This window comes from Mesoplodon bidens, assembly GCF_964165515.1.
Source record: "Mesoplodon bidens genome assembly, chromosome: 9".
Classification (NCBI taxonomy): domain Eukaryota; kingdom Metazoa; phylum Chordata; class Mammalia; order Artiodactyla; family Ziphiidae; genus Mesoplodon; species Mesoplodon bidens.
The window spans coordinates 4,333,141-4,352,867 of NC_138166.1; the positions used below are offsets into that span (position 1 = coordinate 4,333,141).

The window sequence follows — 19,727 nt, forward strand, 5'->3', positions numbered from 1 at the left end:
AACTCAAATTGATTTCCAAATGATTATAGTTTAAATAGCTCCTTGTAGTTCAAATGTAATATAACTTTCATTTTGTAAATTGAGTAATGGGATATTAGCATTTAAGGTAATTAAACAAAGTCACTTGGCAAGTCAGTAAGAATGCCAGAATTATCATCAGTCTGCTAATGTTATGCAAGGCATCTGGTCCACACTCAATAAATAACATGTTGATGGATTATTTGGTTGACTGAATTTCTATGTTAAAATGTCTTTTAAATTATATCTGTTCTACCATAGCCATTCCATCTTATAGGGCAAAGAAAAGTTGAAGAAAAGAAAAGAGAAGAAAATGAAAGCATTATTACAGAAATTAGTACCAGTCTTTTGGGGACTGTGTTCTGGAGTTTTATAGGGAACCAGAGATTTAGAGGAATTCATGTTTTCTCTTATTTACTGTGGACTTCAGGTTAGGATAGATATTAATGGGTAGCATCTGCATGTTTAATAAAACAACTGGAGCCAGTGGTTGCTGGCAGACTTAAGAATATGATGCTATTCTTGGTACCTCTGTTAAGCCATATTTCCAAATTTTCTACAGAAAAATTTTCACCCTCTTTTCTTGGCACATTTCACCACGTTTAAAGACAAGAAGTGATTTCCTGTTCTGCCATCCAAGTTACTTCTCTACTGACAGCTTTAACCAAATCTTCAGAAACTGTTTACAAGCCGTTATTTCCACATGCTTTCTTAGCAAGTCTTAGAGAGAGATGGCATCATACGTGTTTAAGAGTGGGGGTTCTGAAGCCAGGCAGCTGGACTTTCAATCAGATCTTCTAAGTCGTCAATTTTCCCCTGTGTCTTGGTTTCGTATCTTAAAAATGTACGTATTACTGCCTTTGTTATAAGGGTATTCAAATGAATTGACAGGCAGGGGAGGGGCACAGTTATGTCTATCCTTGTTCTACAACAGCTGCAATCTCTTAGACAATTTGATCCTCATTGTGAAGAGGTGATTATCATTAGAAACCAGGTAACTTTGGGCAAATTAAGAATGAAGAAGCAAGTTCTTCATATTCTAAAGTTATCCATAAGATTAAGTCTCTTGGGATGTTTTAGCTTTGCTCTTCAGCTTTTTAATAGGAGGCTTCATGCTATCTAGGGGCCTGGTAAAATACTTTGATGAAGAAAAATGATATTGCTACATTAAAGGATGAAGTTTTACATACGTTTGATTTACAACATTTGGCTTGATTTCAAAACAAACACTTCAGTGATACTGAGAAATAGTGCCCAAAAGCACAGAAAACACTTATGTAGGAAATGAAAGGGCTAAAATATAAATAATATGAAATATTTTAAAGACCAAGTCAGAAGAATTTACCCAGTGCACCATTTTTAGTGAGAAGGTTCTCACCTGTCATTGAATTGGCTTATCTAATTAATACTATAACTTACATAAGGACCAATTGTAGAAGGAAATGACAGATTTAATTATAGAGCATGACATGATATGTCCTGGCACTTCCTTTCATACTGTTTGGAGAATACCATGTTATTTATTTCTTAAGAGTGAACTCTGTCCTAATTTTTAAAAGCATCCTTCATTTGAAAGAATGTAGATGAATGACTCTGCATGTGAAGTTATTTTTTCTTCACTGATTAACTATTCCTCTCTTGCTCTTAAGTATCTGAGAGTATCATTACCCACATTACTCCATCCCCCAACCCCTGGAGGTCTGGTATGTTGTCAGATAAAATCATTACCTTGTAGATGATTCTTAGGGATATTTTTTTCTATATGAGCCTTAAAAGCTTTTCCCCTATGTTTTTAAAAAATTATTATTATTAATAGAAGGACAGAAGAAAAGAAGAAACACACTTCATGAATTCAAAAAGTCAGCAAAGACTACTTTAATTAAAGAAGACCCATTACTGAAGATAAAAACAAAAAAAATGAACACTGCAGACCAATGTGCCAATAGATGTATTAGGAATAAAGGACTTCCATTCACTTGCAAGTAAGTTGCTTCATTTCGTTCTTAGAATAATTTTCCAAATATAGCATGGACTCATTATCATCATCTTTTTTGTATTCAATGCAATGTACTCTTAAAATTGTAAGCTTGATTTTAGTTTTAACTCATTGCAACAGAAGACTTAGCTCTCATTTGATGGAAATATGAGTAGGGGAGAACACATAAACTGAGATCTTTTAGAATCCACAGTGGCTTTAGTTATGGAATTTATATTTTCTCATCTTATGAACAATTGAACTTTAGGAACTAAAATTCAATTCGATTAACTTTTTATCTCTCTAATATTTTACAATATTCTATTCAGAGTAAACTTTTTTTTTTTCTTACAAGAGGAGTGGAGGAATTTTCAGAATAGAAGTTGGCCAACAACCAAAACTTACTGCAACTTGTATCATTGTCTTTAGGGATGTAAATAAAAAACATTGAGATAATTAGATTTAAAAAGCTAGGGGGATTGGTGTCAGCAGCAGAGGCTGTTTAAAAGAAGTTAGCGGGTAGTGATGATGAAGTTTTAGGTGAAAAGTGATGGGGCAATTCAAAGAGGCATGAAAGGACTCAAATGGAGAGTTTTCTTATCTTTTGAAAGTTTCTCTGTGACCTCCCAGGGAAAAATTCCTAACAACTTTGCCGGTATGCCAGAGGATAAAACTTGAAGTTTTGGGCCATGAAGGTGACAATTTCATCTGAATAGTTTTCCAAATTGTCAGAAGAAAATGCATTTCCTAGTTCTTCATAAATATTCCCTCCCCACACTTACTTTCCACATTTTTATTGCCTATTTCATCCCACTTTAACAGGAGTGCACATGCTATAGTGTCACTTTTGAATTCTACTCTATTACATTTGGCTAGTTAACACATAATGTGAACACAGATTTTAGTAATGTCATGGCAAGAGGTCTTAACTTCGTCTTGCCTTTCTCAGAGAAATAAGTGTTATGGGCCTGAGGAGAAAGGACATGGTTAGAGGAGGTCTTCAATAGATTTAGCAGGAGGAAAGACTATCTCTGTTCTATTCATGTAGAACTCCTCTGGAAGTATTTTTATAGCCAAACTGCCACTTTCAGGGAGATATTTCCTGGCACTGGGAGTGGGGAATTAACTTTGCAAGTAATTCCTATGATAATTCCTTCTTTCCCTGACTTTCCTAGAAAAGCCTTGAGATTTAAAAAAAATAAATTAGAGAAAACTACTCTCAATCAACATCTCAGCTGTGTAGATTTATGGAGGTGTTCTTCTGGCAATTGAGGAGGTTGGATTTATTGTATTTTCCCCTTTCAGGGTTAGAAGTGCAGGGCCAAGGGAATGGGAGAACCACATCTCATTGATTTTTAACTTTGAATCTGAAAATACACTCTCCTGGATCCACAAGTAAGGAAAGTATTGCTAAGCCTCGATTTTCACATTAGTCAGCTTTATGCTTAGAAAAAAACCAAAACAAAACAGCTTTCCTTTTGTTTTGTTTAGGAGACACTAAAATGATTTTGCTGCATTGGAAAACACATGTGACCAGATTAATAAAACTTTACATATCCCATGTATACAAGGTTTCATGCTTTTCAACCATGTTCTGGTTGAGTTATATTTAGTCTCCAAATTTATGGCAACCTGTGCAGAAAACCACATGTAGTAATACCAATGTACAGCTAAAGTTCTCTGCTCAGAAATGGTGTCAACCTTCACACTTGTGTGTCCTAAATATATATATATATACTTATTTGGAATCACTAAATACATTAGTTATTCAGAATTGAATGGACATACTTGTGATATTCTGAAAGTAGGTTCTTAATTAATTAAAGATCTTTTTGAGGACTTGTTCCATGAACTAGAATCATTGAAAAACAATGGCAAACACACTACAATGTTTGGAAAATACCAACAATGCTGTGTGAAAGCATCTGTGATTCAGTGGGCATGAGGTGGAGGTCTCAAATTTTGTTTCCTCTTGAGAAGGTATCAACAATATTGACTTTATAGAGACTGAAGTTTTTTGCTGGATGAGAAAGATGACCAGAATGTCTGATTCTAAGCATTTCAAAAAATTACTGTAGATGAACTGACTCAAGAGATGAAAATTTCTAACCATGACTGAGTAACTGGTACTGGAATTGCCCTTCTGCCATAAACAACTCAACAAAATAAATTATTGAAAGGAAGATGATAGTTAAAATAAGGCTAAGAGAAAGACTCCTAAAGTCAAACTTAAAAGAAGATATGCAACTCATGGAATTTGTCAGCTTGGATCCAGTCCATATGGAGGTGTAAAATGATACAAGCAAATACAGTTTTCTGAGAGTATATGGAATTGTAATGGAATGAGAGAAAAGGGTGAATGAAATCAGCAAACTGGAAACCCTGTCACCCACTTTCCAGATGGAATCACGTTTGTATTCACAGAAGCAAATATCACATGTTGCTGATGGGGCTCATGAGTCACTTGCAAGGCAATCTCATGTCAAAGCCATATTACTGAAAAAAAAAAGTAGTAGTTTATATATGTGTGGTACATTTTTATTTTAATGTTAAGTGGTAGGTATTTGAGTCTGTATTTTTAAAATTTCTTTTTAGATGTTCGTTTAGTTGTTATCTTCATATGTATTCTTTATCTAATTACCATGCTTTCAAGGTTATTTAACTCTCTCCCCCCAACACCCTACAATAAGCAAATAGGAAATTTTACATGCATTGCATAAGTTTACTATCTACCAGATCAAAATTCAAATATATTATTAGCCAGTTTTTCTCTTATCAAGTTATTCTGCCACAGTTGCAAAAACAGACTTTTATGTTTGTTCTTTAATACTATTTCAGCTGTAAAATGTTCTTGTAGGTGGACATTTCAAAATGTCTACATGTAAATCAAAGCACAAAGTTTATACATATAATTTTTGAAGTTATTTAGATATGGAATAAAATGCACTATGTAAAAATATAAAATAGTTAAAATATTTTAATTTTATAACATCTTTTTAATATTTGTTTTATAAAAGTTATTTCCCCTTATTTAAAATTACTTAAAAGTTGTTACAATGTTAAGAAATAAATGACTAATTTGAACTACATAAAATTGTAAGAAAATTATGTGCTTTCAAAAATATATGATCTGGAGGAGGACCTTCAAGATGGCGGAGGAGTAAGATGTGGAGATCAACTTCCTCCCCAAAAGTACATCAAAAATACATCTACATGTGGAACAACTCCTACAGAACACCTACTGAATGCTGGCAGAAGACCTCAGACTTCTCAAAAGGCAGGACACTCCCCATGTACCTGGGTAGGGCAAAAGAAAAAAGAAAAACCAGAGACAAAAGAATAGGGACAGGATCTGCACCTTGGGGAGGGAGCAGTGAAGTAGGAAAAGTTCCCACACACTAGGAAGACCCTCCACTGGTGGAGATGGGGGGTGGGGGGGGAGGCTTCCGAGCCACGGAGGAGAGCACAGCAACAGGGGTGTGGAGGGCAGAGATGAGAGATTCCCGTGCAGAGGATCAGAGCCGACCAGCACTCACCAGCCCGAGAGGCTTGTCTACTAACCCGCCAGGATGGGTGGGGGCTGGGAGCCGAGGCTCGGGCTTCGGAGGTCAGATCACAGGGAGAGGACTGGAGTTGGCTGCGGGAACACAGCCTTAAGGGGGCTAGTGTGCCACAGCTAGCCAGGAGGGAGTCCGGGGAAAGGTCTGGACCTGCCTAAGAGGCAAGAGACCATTGTTTCAGGGTGTGCAAGGAGAGGGGATTCAGAGCACCACCTAAATGAGCTCCAGAGATGGGCACGAGCCATGGCTATCAGCATGGACACCAGAGATGGGCATGAAATGCTAAGGCTTCTGCTGCAGCCACCAAGAAGCCTGTGTGCAAGCACAGGTCACTATCCACATCTCCGCTCCTGGGAACCTGTACAGCCCGTCACTGCCAGGGTCCCAAGATCCAGGGACAACTCAGGCTGTTGCAACTTCACACTGGCCTCTGCCACCACAGACTCTCCCCTAATTCCATACCCCTCCCTCCCCCAAGCCTGAGTGAGCCAGAGCCCCCTAATCAGCTGCTCCTTTAACCCCCTCCTCTCTGGGCAAAGAACAGACGCCAGAGGGTGTCCTACATGCAGCGGCAGGGCGAAATCCAAAGCTGAACCCCAGGAGCTGTGCGAACAAAGAAGAGAAAGGGAAATTTCTCTGTGCAGCCTCAGGATCAGAGGATTAAATCTCCACAGTCAACTTGATGTACCTGCATCTGTGGAATACATGAATAGACAACGAATCACCCCAAAACTGAGGCGGTGGACTTTGGGAGCAACTGTAGACTTGGGGTTTGCCTTCTGCATCTAATTTGTTTCTAGTTTTATGTTTATCTTAGTTTAATATTTAGAGCTTATTATCACTAGTAGATTTGTTTATTGATTTGGTTGCTCTCTTCCTTTATATATATATATATATATATATATATATATATATATATATATTCTTTTCCTTTTCCTCTTTCTGTGAGTGTGTATGTGTGTGCTTCTTTGTGTGATTTTGTCTGTATAGGTTTGCTTTTACCATTTGTCCTAGGGTTCTGTCTGTCCATTTTTTTTAGTATAGTTTTTAGTGCTTGTTATCATTGGTGGATTTGTTTATTGGTTTGGTTGCTCTCTTCTTTTTTTTTAATTACTTTTTATTTTAATAACTTTACTTATTTTATTTATTTTCTTTCTTTCTTTCTTCTTTTTTTTCTCCCTTTTCTTCTGAGCCATGTGGCTGACAGGGTCTTGGTGCTCCAGCCGGGTGTCAGGGCTGAGTCTTTGAGGTGGGAGAGCCAAGTTCAGGACATTGGTACATCAGAGACCTCCCGGCCACTCTTAATATCATTTGGTGAGAGCTCTCCCAGACATCTCTGTCTCAATGTTAAGACCCAGCTCCACTGAACGACCAGCAAGCTACAGTGCTGGACACCCCATGCCAAACGAATAGCAAGACAGGAACACCACCCCAACCATTATCAGAGAGACTGCCTAAAATCATAATAAGTTCACAGACACCCTAAAACACACTACCGGATGTGGTCCCGCCCACCAGAAAGACAAGATCCAGCCTCATCTATCAGAACACAGGCACCAGTCCCCTCCACCAGGAAGTCTACACAACCCACTGAACCAACCTTACCCACTGAGGGAAGATACCAAAAACAATTGGAACTACGAACCTGAGGCTTGTGAAAAGGAAACCCCAAACACAGTAAGTTAAGCAAAATGAGGAGACAGAGAAATACACAGCAGATGAAGGCACAAGGTAAAAACCCACCAGACCAAACAAATGAAGAGGAAATAGGCAGTCTACCTGAAAAAGAATTCAGAGTAATGATAGTAAAGATGATCCAAAATCTTGGAAATAGAATTTCTTGTTTCTTGGAACAAATAAACATTTAACAAGGACCTAGAAAAAGTAAAGAGCAAACAAACAATGATGAACAGCACGATAAATGAAACTAAAAGTTCTCTAGAAGGAATCAATAGCAGAATAACTGAGGCAGAAGAACAGATAAGTGACCTGAAAGATGAAAGAGTGGAAATAACTACCACAGAGCAGAATAAAGAAAGAAGAAAGAAAAGAATTGAGGACAGTCTCAGAGACCTCTGGGACAACATTAAATACACCAACATTCGAATTATAGGGGTACCAGAAAAAGAAGAGAAAAAAGAAAGGGTCTGAGAAAATATTTGAAGAGATTATAGCTGAAAACTTCCCTAATATGGGAAAGGAAATAGTCAATCAAGTCCAGGAAGGGCAGAGACCCATACAGGATAAATCCAAGGAGAAACATGCCAAGACACATATTAATCAAACTATCAAAAATTAAATACAAAGAAAAAATATTAAAAGCAGCAAGGGAAAAATAACAAATAACATACAAGGGCATCCCCATAAGGTTAACAGCTGATCTTTCAGCAGAAACTCTGCAAGCCAGAAGGGAGTGGCAGGACATATTTGAAGTGATGAAAGGGAAAAACCTACAACCAATATTACTCTACGCAGCAAGGATCTCATTCATATTTGATGGAGAAATTAAAACCTTTACAGAAAAGCAAAAGCTAAGAGAATTCAGCACCACCAAACCAGCTTTAGAACACATGCTAAAGGAACTTCTGTAGGCAGGAAACACAAGAGAAGGAGAAGACCTACAATAACAAACCCAAAACAATGAAGAAAATGGTAATAGGAACATACATATCGATAATTACCTTAAATATAAATGGATTAAATGCTCCAACCAAAAGACATAGACTGGCCGAATGGATACAAAAACAAGACCCATATATATGCTGTCTACAAGAGACCTACTTCAGATCTAGGGACACATACAGACTGAAAGTAAGGGAATGGAAAAAGATATTCCATGCAAATGGAAATCAAAAGAAAGCTGGAGTAGCAATTCTCATATCAGACAAAAAGACTTTAAAATAAAGACTATTACAAGACACAAAGTAGGACACTACATCATGATCAAGGGCTCACTCTAAGATGAAGATATAACAATTGTAAACATTTATGCACCCAACATAGGAGCACGACAATATATAAGGCAAATGCTAACAGCCATAAAAGGGGAAATCGACAGTAACACAATCATAGGAGGGGACTTTAACACCCCACTTTCACGAATGGACAGATCATTCATAATGAAAAGAAATAAGGAAACACAAGCTTTAAATGATACACTAAATAAGATGGACTTAATTGATATTTATGACATTCCATGCAAAAACAACAGAAAACACTTTCTTCTCAAGTGCTCATGGAACATTCTCCAGGATAGATCACATCTCGGATCACAAATCAAGCCTTGGTAAATTTAAGAAGATTGAAATCGTATTCAGTATCTTTTCCGACCATACCGCTATGAGACTAGATATCAAATACAGGAAAAAAAAACTGTAAAAAATACAATCACATGGAGGCTAAACAATACACTAATAAATAACCAAGAGATCACTGAAGAAATCAAAGAGGAAATTTTAAAAAAACCTAGAAACAAATGACAATGAAAACACTATGACCCAAAACCTATGGGATGAAGCAAAAGCAGTTCTAAGTGGGAAGTTTATAGCAATACAATCCTACATCAAAGAAGAAGAAAAGTCCCAAATAAACAACCTGCACTTACACCTAAAGCAAATAGAGAAAGAAGAATAAAAAAAACCCAAAGTTAGCATAAGCAAATAAATCATAAAGATCAGATCAGAAATAAATGAAAAAGCAATGAAGGAAATGATTGCAAAGATCAATAAAACTAAAAGCTGGTTCTTTGAGAAGATAAACACTATTGATAAACCATTAGCCAGACTCATCAAGAAAAAAAGGGAATAGACTCAAACCAATAGAATTAGAAATGAAAAAGGAGAAGTAACAAGTGACACTGCAGAAATACAAGGATCATGAGGGATTACTACAAGCAACTGTATGCCAATACAATGGACAACCTGGAAGAAATGGAAAAATTCTCAGAAAATCACAACCCTCCGAGGCTGAACCAGGAAGAAACAGAAAATATAAACAGACCAGTCACAAGCACTGAAATTGAAACTGTAATAAAAAATCTTCCAGCAAACAAAAGCCCAGGACCAGATGGCTTCACAGGCGAATTCTACCATTTAGAGAAGAGCTAACACCTATCCTTCTCAAACTCTTCCAAAATATAGCAGAGGAACACTCCCAAAAATACACAAAAATAAACTCAAAATGGATTAAAGAGCTAAATGTAAGGCTAGACACTACAAAACTCTTAGAGGAAAACATAGGCAGAACACTCTATGACATAAATCACAGCAGGATCCTTTTTGACCCACCTCCTAGAGAAAGGGAAATAAAAACAAAAATAAACAAATCAGACCTAATGAAACTTAAAAGCTTTTGCACAGCAAAGGAAACCATAAACAAGACCAAAAGACAAAATGGGAGAAAATATTTGCAAATGAAGCAATGGACAAAGGATTAATCTCCAAAATATACAAGCAGCTCATGCAGCTCAATATCAAAAAGACAAACAACCGAATCCAAAAATGGGCAGAAGACCTAAATATATCCAAACAAATATACCCAAAGAAGATATACAGATTGCCAACAAACACATGAGAGGATGCTCAACATCATTAATCATTAGAGAAATGCAAATCAAAACTACAATGAGGTATCACCCCACACCGGTCAGAATGGCCATCATCAAAAAGTCTGCAAACAATACATGCTGGAGAGGGTGCGGAGAAAGGGAACCCTCTTGCACTGTTTGTGGTAATGTAAATTGATACAGCCACTATGGAGAACAGTCTGGAGGTTCCTTAAGAAACTAAAAATAGAACTACCATACGACCCAGCATTCCCACTACTAGGCATATACCTTGAGAAAACCATAATTCAAAAAGAGTCATGTTCCACAATGTTCTTTGCAGCTCTTTTTACAATATCCAGGACATGGAAGCAACCTAAGTGTCCATCAACAGATTAATGGATAAAGAAGATGTGGCACATATATACAATGGAATATTACTCAGCCATAAAAAGAAACGAGATTGAGTTATTTGTAGTGAGGTGGATGGACCTAGGGTATATCATACAGAGTGAAGTACGTCAGAAAGAGAAAAACAGATACTGTATGCTAACACACATATATATATGCAATCTTAAAAAAAAATTATGAAGGACCTGAGGTAGGACAGGAATAAAGGCTCAGTCATAGAGAATTGACTTGAGGACATGGGAGAAGGGTAAGCTGGGATGAATTGAGAGAGTGGCATGCACATATACACACTACCAAATGTCAAATAGATAGATGGTGGGAAGCAGCCACATAGCACAGGGAGATCAGCTCGGTGCTCTGTGACCACCTGGCGGGGTGGGATAGGGAGGATGGAGGGAGTCGCAAGAGGCAGGGGATATGGGGGATATATGTGTACATGTAGCTGATTCACTTTGTTATATAGCAGAAACTAAAACACCATTGTAAAGCAATTATACTCCAATAAAGATGTTAAAATATTATATCTATATATCTATATATCTATATATCTATATATCTATATATCTATATATATATATAGTCTGGAAGCAAAAAAATCTTTATTCTTAAAAAATCTATGTGTTTTTCTTAATTAGATGCTTATACATGGTGACATAATTAGCATGAACATGGTTAAGAAGGAGTTTTGATACTATTTCTTAATGGAAAGAAAATAGTTCAGAATTCGAACTTTATTTCCTGTATTTTTAGAAATGGTAACACTTAATGTGTTGAAAATTTTAAGTACTTTACTATTCTCAGTTAAGGGATTTTTGTATTTATCATTTTTCTTTAGAAATACTTTTTTTTAGTGAGCAAGAAAATACCAATATAATAGTTAGTTATAGGAATGATAATTTTAGGAGTTAACACATTTCAGCAATTTTTGTCAAGATGATATATCAAAAGCATATTCTCTCTGATATTAGTAGTTTTTTATTTAAATTAGAAATGCTTATGCAAGCAAATCCATTTAGGAAACATTGACTTACGTAAAGTTACCTAAGAGCAGGATTTTCATCGCCTTTAATAAACTTAAATGCTTTATAACTCACCAAGAAGGGATATTATACGCAAAATTTCTCAAACATTTGATTTTAGATCCTTCTTTGCTGGAGAGTCTCCTGGGGTGGTGATTTGTCTAATGCATTTTAGGACATGTCACTTTAGAATGTGCTTTATACAATTACAACCTTTAGAAGTTAATCATGATATTTCAAATATAATAATTTGTATATAACTGCAAAAATATCTTCCAACTTGCTGTGTACTTACAAAAAAAAATAAAGTCTTCAGAAATATTCCAAGTAGTTGTGCTATATATTGATTTTGCTTGTTGAAGCCCTCATTCTTCTATGTGTCATTTAGAATAACATGAGAACATTTCAAATTTTATTCTATCTGATATTTAAATCTACACCTATAAAATTTAATTTTGTTCTGTCTTATTTGGCTATCAAAATGGTAGGTTCAAATATCCCTCATGTTTCTGTATATGTAATAATGCGTCTGTTTTTATATTGCCTTCCTTGTTTAAACCAGGTGCCTATTCTTTAAAAACTGTATAAATAGTAGTATTCCTTCTTTTCATTCAGATATTTTTTTCAGGGCCTTTGTTTTTGACAAAGCAAGAAAGCGATGCCTCTGGTTCCCTTTCAATAGCATGTCAAGTGGAGTGAAAAAACAGTTTGGCCATGAATTTGACCTCTATGAAAACAAAGGTAACTGGTTTCTCCCTAAATATTTCATAATGAAACAAAGTATAAAATATATGTAATGCCACAGTCCTCTTTCTAACTGATTTTTCCATTATATCATGGATCTATTATGCAGTCAATTCATCTATTAAGACAGATGACACTACTGCCTTGACTATTCTCAGTATAGTACTTTAAAGAGAGCTTTTCCCAAATTTTCCATAGTTAGATTATCCCTCCCCTCTTTGTTTATTTCTAGTAACATCTCTCAGAACTGATATTCTCCAGTCATTTTAGAAAGTGACACCTTAAGTTATTAGTTTAAGACATTTTATATAACAGCAAATTTTGAGCTTACTATAGTATTCTAAATTTTAATAACTTTGGATAATTAATCTAAGTTATAGTGATGATTGCTGATAACAACAAAACGTGGAGGTTTTGAAAGATTAGTTGGATCTATTCCTAGTTACATACTTATAAAAAATCTTTGAAAGAATTGAGACCATATTATTAGTTAATTTGTCTACTTTGGTAGTTTGATATTATATTCACAAGGTATTTATTTTGTTCAAAAGTGGATTTATAATAATAAAATAATTGAAGAATGTTTACTAAATGTGTATTTTACAGAATAAATCTCTCATTACACAAAATAATAATCATGAATTATGTTTATGATAATACTATTTATTTCAATTTTAATGTTTTCTTAAATCATACTGTGTTTTTTATTAAGCTTAGATATTTAGTAATATACACAGACATTTCTTTGTTAATAGGGAAAATGTATAAATGAAATTAAAATTAATTCATGTTAGAAAATAAGATGATCTCTATACACCCCAATAATTCTGTAAATCCTAAACATAATTCATAATCTACTATAAAACCATCTTTAATCTTCTAGGTTGCTAACAACTGTATATACTATTATTGGATAGAAATATATAGTTTGTTTCAATTTTATTGTCCTATAATTTAGCAGCTGATCTGTTAGCAAAAATATGGAAAATAATAATCAGCATAATGTAATTATCACATACACACACATACACAAAACCCCACACAATTTTACTGATATAAAGACAAATCAGTTATTTCCATTATCTTAAAGTAACTTTTTGAATTCAATATAGGTTTACAAATTTTTTATTTTTAATATGTTCTTAAAATGGTCTGTGAATTTGAGCAAGTCATTATGCTAAATTAAACTTGCCTGTCCAGTTGAGTATATAGAATAATCTACGTTAAGTAGGTAGACTAATCTCTACAGTTATCCAGGTATATACTCACAAAATTAAAACTTCTCAATGGTCTTTTTTGTTTGTTTTGGATTACTCTGAAATGTCTTATTTTGAAAATATTAGTAGAATTTTTAGGCAAGAAATTTCAATATGATTTGTGATGGTTTATAAGCATTACTTAAAGATTTGAATGGAATTTTATCGTTTTTATTTCTAACATACACAGCATATATGTTACACATAGTTATAACATTATTCTCTGCTTTCTTCTGATAGACTACATTAGAAACTGCATCATCGGTAAAGGAGGCAGCTATAAGGGAACGGTATCTATCACTAAAAGTGGCATCAAATGCCAGCCCTGGAATTCCATGATACCACACGAACACAGGTAAGAATAGCATGAAGAAAAGAGGATAGAGCCTCTCTCTTACAGGTGTGTTACCAATCCCAGGTAGTGCTTCAGAATAATCCTACACTTCTATAATAATTTAGCCAACTTTGCAGAAGTGTATTAGGTCAAACCTTATCTGAATTTGTAACTGATAATTAGCCAAAGAATAAAAAAATTATCATCAAGATGTAGCCTAACCGTTTTTCACCTCAAAACCTGAATTTATAGATCTTGGTGTTTAGGAAGAAATAATAAGAAAAATAAAAAAAAAAAAAATTTCCCTCTCTTTGCCTGTGAAAAGGCACAGCACTCTGCAGCTGGAGTGGAGAGGTTGCCTGTGCTAAGTTGGAGATGGAACAGATTCTGATCTTACCCAGGGGCCAAATGTTCTTTAACCATGGTAGTTCTCAAACTTGACTGCACATTAAAATCACCTGCTACAAGCCGTTAACAAATCCTGCCACCTGGGCGTCAACACAGGCCAATGAAATCAGAATCACTTGGCACCAGTATTTTTTTTAAAGTTCCCCAGGTGATTCTAAAGCACAGTCAAAATTGAGAACTTCTGCTAAAAATTCATGCCTCAGATTGACCAACTTTCCCATTTCACCTAGTGCCTAATGACTAGAAAAAACTTCTTATTTCTTGGAAATTAAATGTCTATAGTGAAGAGAAGAATTGTGTTCATTATAACAGATGAATGCTATTTAAAGATGAGTAAACATAATATCCATAGGCTCATTAGTCTGAGAATTTTAATCATCATGGAGGAGAAACATAGATATCTACTCACTAGAGAGCCATATATAGCCAGAGTTTTTCAAGACTTATGTCACAAAGAATTTTAACAGGAACTAAAGTAGCTTAAAACAGCTCTCCCTGGTTATTAGATGCATTGGAAGATTTAGTTTACCATGTGCCAAGTACCTTGTTGAGCAGTATACCTGGTTTATCTTACTTAATCCTCTCAAGAACCACAAAGTAGGTGATTTTATTAGTTCAATTTTTTATATGGTGAAGCTGAAGAGCAAAGAACCTTAGTAACTTTTCAAGGTCATGCACAACTAGCAAGTGGTACAGCTAGAATCTGAGGCCAGCCAGTGTCACTCTGTATCCTGTGTTTTAACAACCCCAGGGCCTTAAACACCCAGCAAATCAGTCGGAACATGCTGCGACCTGTTTTTGCAATAGAGGTAGTAACTTGCCTTGATGAGTCCACTTTTTATTCCAATTCATTCATTTGGTGGGGGGCAAAACTATGCAAGATGATTTTACTTCAGTAAACAGAAACCGAGTTCATTGGCCCACATAAAAAGAAAAAGAGTTGGTTGCTCTACATTGGGATCAAACCTGTGATTTTGGCTTTGTTAACAACAGCTAGTAAGTGTCCAAGCAGATCACCTTTACAGTGTTTCAATAACAGAAAATAACTAATTTTTCCAAATTCATTACTTATGAATTACATGAATACCTCCAAAACACAGTTTTATCTTTACATTACAAAACCAACAATGTAATTGGTTTTGTCCTCTCATAAGGATTTGCATGGTGTCACTCCCTGCATAGTGAGGAAAATATTTCGCTTAAATAGATGGATCTAAGTTTTTCATGAACAAAGGAATGGCGTTTGAAACCAATCCTACCCTAGTTGAGGAGAGTGCACTGGATGACCTAGTAGAGGTCTTATTTCAACCCAAATTCTCTATGATTGTGATTCTCTGCTACAGGAGTACATGTGAAAGAGATCTCCCTGGGAACTGGTTTCCCAGGCCAATCAGCTATTTTACCAACAAACATTTCCTTGTGATATAAAGCTTTAGGGCTGAGAGGACCTTGTATATTAATCAATTTTTTTAATTCAATGGGAGTAACACATTTTCATCAATTAGCAGCTTATTGGAATATCTACATGCTGGGTTAACACATTTAAGTGTTAAATAAAGATTAACTCTATGGAAAATTGAAAGAGAAATATATATCTATATATGTGTGTCTAGAGGAGTGATTTATTGTCAACTCCCTAAATTGAAATATTTTACAAGTGGCTTAATGGGAAGATGATGATAGATGATGAAATTAGTATAGAAGCTTAACTAGAAAATCAGGTGACCTGATATCTACATCTATATCCTTCACTGGCCACCCAGCATTCATTAAAGAAGCAGATGATGGAATGGATCAAGTTTCCTATGAACACAGTTCATATTAAAAGAAACGAAAAGGTGGCCAGCACCCAGAAGATCTAATTTATGTTTCAAAGTATATTTGGATGTAACTCAATTTTAAATATTGCTTCACTTATCTCTCTAAAAATAAAGCCTTGCTCACAAGGACAGAGAACCAAAAATAGTACATATGTGAGTAAAAGTTTATTACAGAGCCTATTGAGTGGTACAGGGTGTGTGTGTAATAGGTTCTCATAAACATGTGCTGAATGAACACATAGAGTGCAAAGAGCAGGGCTAGGCTTCATCGCTTGGTCAAGTACGGGATACTAAAGAAAAGCAGACTGAAAACTTCAGAACACAAAAGAAAACCAGTTAATCGGGGTAAAAAGTCATATACACCAAAGACTGAAGAGAAGAGATGACCCAGACTGCTCTTTACCCTGCATGTCCTAGAGAGGAATGTGATATGCATTGATATAGAATTGTGGAAAGCAGCACACATTTTTCTCTTCATTGTTCATTTTTATTAACTCCAGTGGGAAAACTTTATTCATCTTTTAACCATAGCTAGTTTTGATTTCTACTTTATCTCTTTCCCTTCCTACTTGCATTTTTCCTACTAAACTGTTGACTTATTCATTCACTACTTCTTTTTTTAAAAATTAATTAATTAATTAATCAATTATTGTCTGTGTTGGGTCTTTGTTGCTGTGCGTGGGCTTTCACTAGTTGTGATAACTGGGGGCTACTCTTCATTGCGGTGCATGGGCTTCTCATTGTAGTGGCTTCTCTTGTTGCGGAGCACGGGCTCTAGGTGTGCAGGCTCAGGAGCTGTGGCTCATGGTCTCTAGAGCGCAGGCTCAGTAGTTGTGGCGCATGGGTTTAGTTGCTTCGCAGCATGTGGGGATCTTCCCGGACTGGGGCTCGAACCTATGTACCCTGCACTGGCAGGTGGATCCTTAACCACTGCGCCACCAGGGAAGTCCCATTTGCTACTTCTACACAGCTTCTTCTTTGCTTTACAAATCCACTGGAAAGGTGTATGTGTGTATATGTAGGGGTGTGTGTGTGTGTGTGTAAAAATCTCTAAAACTGTAGATATTTTATATGTGTGCATTTAACATGTGTTAAATCATTATTTAGTGTTTTAAACTTAATACATAAAATGATATAAAATGAAGGAGCTTATAATAATATAATATAATTATAATTATAATTCCATTCATCTCGTAAGTGAAGTTGAAAACCCAAAGAGTAAGTAAATTATCTAAGGGCTAGTGTCATATACTAGTCGAGTGATACATATGGGGCAACAATGTAGGTTTTTGTGATTAACAATAACTTATTCTCAGTACTATACTATACCAAGCTTTTTCAGAAAATAGAGTTATAGGGGGATTTTCTTAGGTAAATTTGATTAATGCAGTACTTTATGAAAAAATATAAAGTAAAAGTCAGTTTTGATTCTATCAGAAAAAATGAGTATTTCATTATACATTTACTATGAAAAATTGGAGAACTGGCAAAGTGAAAGGAAATAATTTTCACAGAATTGCACAAAGATTATCTTAAGTTTTTCTGGAATAATCGGGTTAAAACTAAGACGAAAGATGACCTATTTTTCCTTTGAAAATTACTGTTAGGAACTGTAAAGTCACGATAAGTTTTCATTATATTATAATTTTTGTCAGTCATAAGACTTAATGTCTATTTTTTGTTCCCCAATATTTAAAATGCTAGTGAAGTAGGGATATAAACTCTTTATGTAAAGACATTTTTGTATTTCATAATGTTTATAATACTTAATAGATATCTTGAAAATGTTTGGTTAGTAGTAAGTCTCTTGGACTCTTTATTTTTGACCAATAATTTACATTTTCTGAGCACTTAACTCTGGTGTATTTCCTGTCCAAATTAAATAATTTCATTGCAAAATGTTGCTTGGTACCCAAGGCATGTCCATATTTATTTTATGCCACAGCATAACAAAAATGATTATTTCTTAACTAGAGGTTTCAATGGGTAGGAAACATATTTGAATGGTATTTACTGAGATACTAAGATCTTTGGACTTCACTGTAATTTAAGTACCATTTAGATCTCAGAGGTCAGTAAAAGTAGAAATTAAGCTTTATAGCAAAAATTGAACTGAATATTGAAAATGCAACCGGATTTTCAAAAAAAAAGTGCTTACTAATGTTACCTACAGATATATATTGTTTACTTATGCTTTTTTTGTGTGCAATCTAGCAGACACTTGCAGCATCATTGAGGCCAAGGTCAGAAGCAGTACAAAAGAATAAAAAGGGCTTTGAACTCTTCTGCTCTTATGTTGAAGTACTGTGTGCTGGTAACAAAATTATAACCAGGGCATTAGACATTTTAAATGAAGGTAATATATTGCAGTCTGCAGGCAATGACCAACTATCATGAACTAAACCTGAAAGCACCAAGCCCCAGTCACAGTGAAAACTTTAAAAATTTTTAAAGAGAATAAGCATTTCTGTTTTTTACTATGACAGTCTAAAGACTACTAAGTGGAGCGTGCTTAATAACAGATGGAGTTTATTAAGTGTCCATTACCCTCTCATCTCTCTGAACTTCTCAAAACAACCACATAGGTGTAAGATGTTATAAGTTATGGTTATACTCAGTGTATATGTAAGCTAGTAGGCTGAAAGATGCTAAATTGCCCGCTGGGGTCTCCAGTTAGTAAGACAGAGCTGAAATTTGAGTCCAGATTCAATTTGTTTCTAGACCCTTTGTTCCTGTTGCTTTATCAATCTATTTCTCAATTATGCAGAAAAAAGGGGGCCTATCATTCATAAGAAAAGCAATAAACAAACAAATAATTATCTCAGTTAAGCAGTGTAATAGTGAGATTTCAAGGTCTAGTGCAGTGTTTCTGCAGTTCTCTCCTAAGTGGCTATCCTCCATCATTTGCTGCCTTTGAGTGGAACTTTGAAATTGTGGTTCAAACAATGTCAATTAGGCTCTAGAATGACTGGCTCTTAGTGAATCCAGAGATGAATCATTCTTAAGACTGCTGAATATGAGAATTCAGTTAGGTAAATGTCTATAAAATTTAAGTATCTTAAGAATTGATGGAAATGACAGAATTCAAGTTAATATCTATGGGGGTCTGAGATAGAATAAAGGGTTTCTCCACTTTTGGGAAAACATACCCACTAGTTAGTAAAGTTAATAGGCCCCCCAAAAGTTGCATGCTCTTATACTGTAATGATTATCATTTTAAAACTAGCTTTTTGCCTTCGAGCTATCGGGGTAAAGACCTACAGGAAAACTACTGTCGAAACCCTCGAGGGGAAGAAGGGGGCCCGTGGTGTTTCACAAGCAATCCAGAGGTACGCTACGAAGTCTGTGACATTCCCCAGTGTTCAGAAGGTAAATGAACCTGAATGCCATGTGGGGCACTCTGCTCTCCCTTTGTGTAAAACTGCAACTCACATTAAAGGTTAACAGAATTGAATCAAATCACAATGAATATGATGTTCATTCAATTGCAACTATAGATCATAATTCGAGCATTTTTATAGGATGTTTTAAAAACTGATTATCATCAGATTAATGCAAAATAAAGGAGCAAGTTATCAGTTTGAATTTCAAAAGAGCCTGAGGTATCTCTTCGGGGAGAGTAAAAGTTTGGGCTTCCTC

At 35.4% G+C, this 19,727-nt stretch overlaps 1 protein-coding gene across 5 annotated transcripts in view; it reads left to right on the forward strand.

Moving 5' to 3' along the window:
- Positions 1-19,727, forward strand: part of HGF (hepatocyte growth factor) — an 81,013-nt gene that overhangs the window by 6,326 nt on the left and 54,960 nt on the right. For 2 of the 5 annotated variants that reach the window (XM_081243469.1, XM_081243473.1), the window contains exons 2-5: positions 1,835-2,000; positions 12,155-12,267; positions 13,767-13,881; positions 19,315-19,457. In XM_081243469.1, the coding sequence (XP_081099595.1) occupies positions 1,835-2,000; positions 12,155-12,267; positions 13,767-13,881; positions 19,315-19,457 (537 nt within the window). Of the gene's footprint in view, positions 1-580; positions 863-1,834; positions 2,001-12,141; positions 12,268-13,766; positions 13,882-19,314; positions 19,458-19,727 lie in introns of those variants that run through there. The other 3 variants (XM_081243471.1, XM_081243470.1, XM_081243472.1) reach the window with 3 other exon arrangements.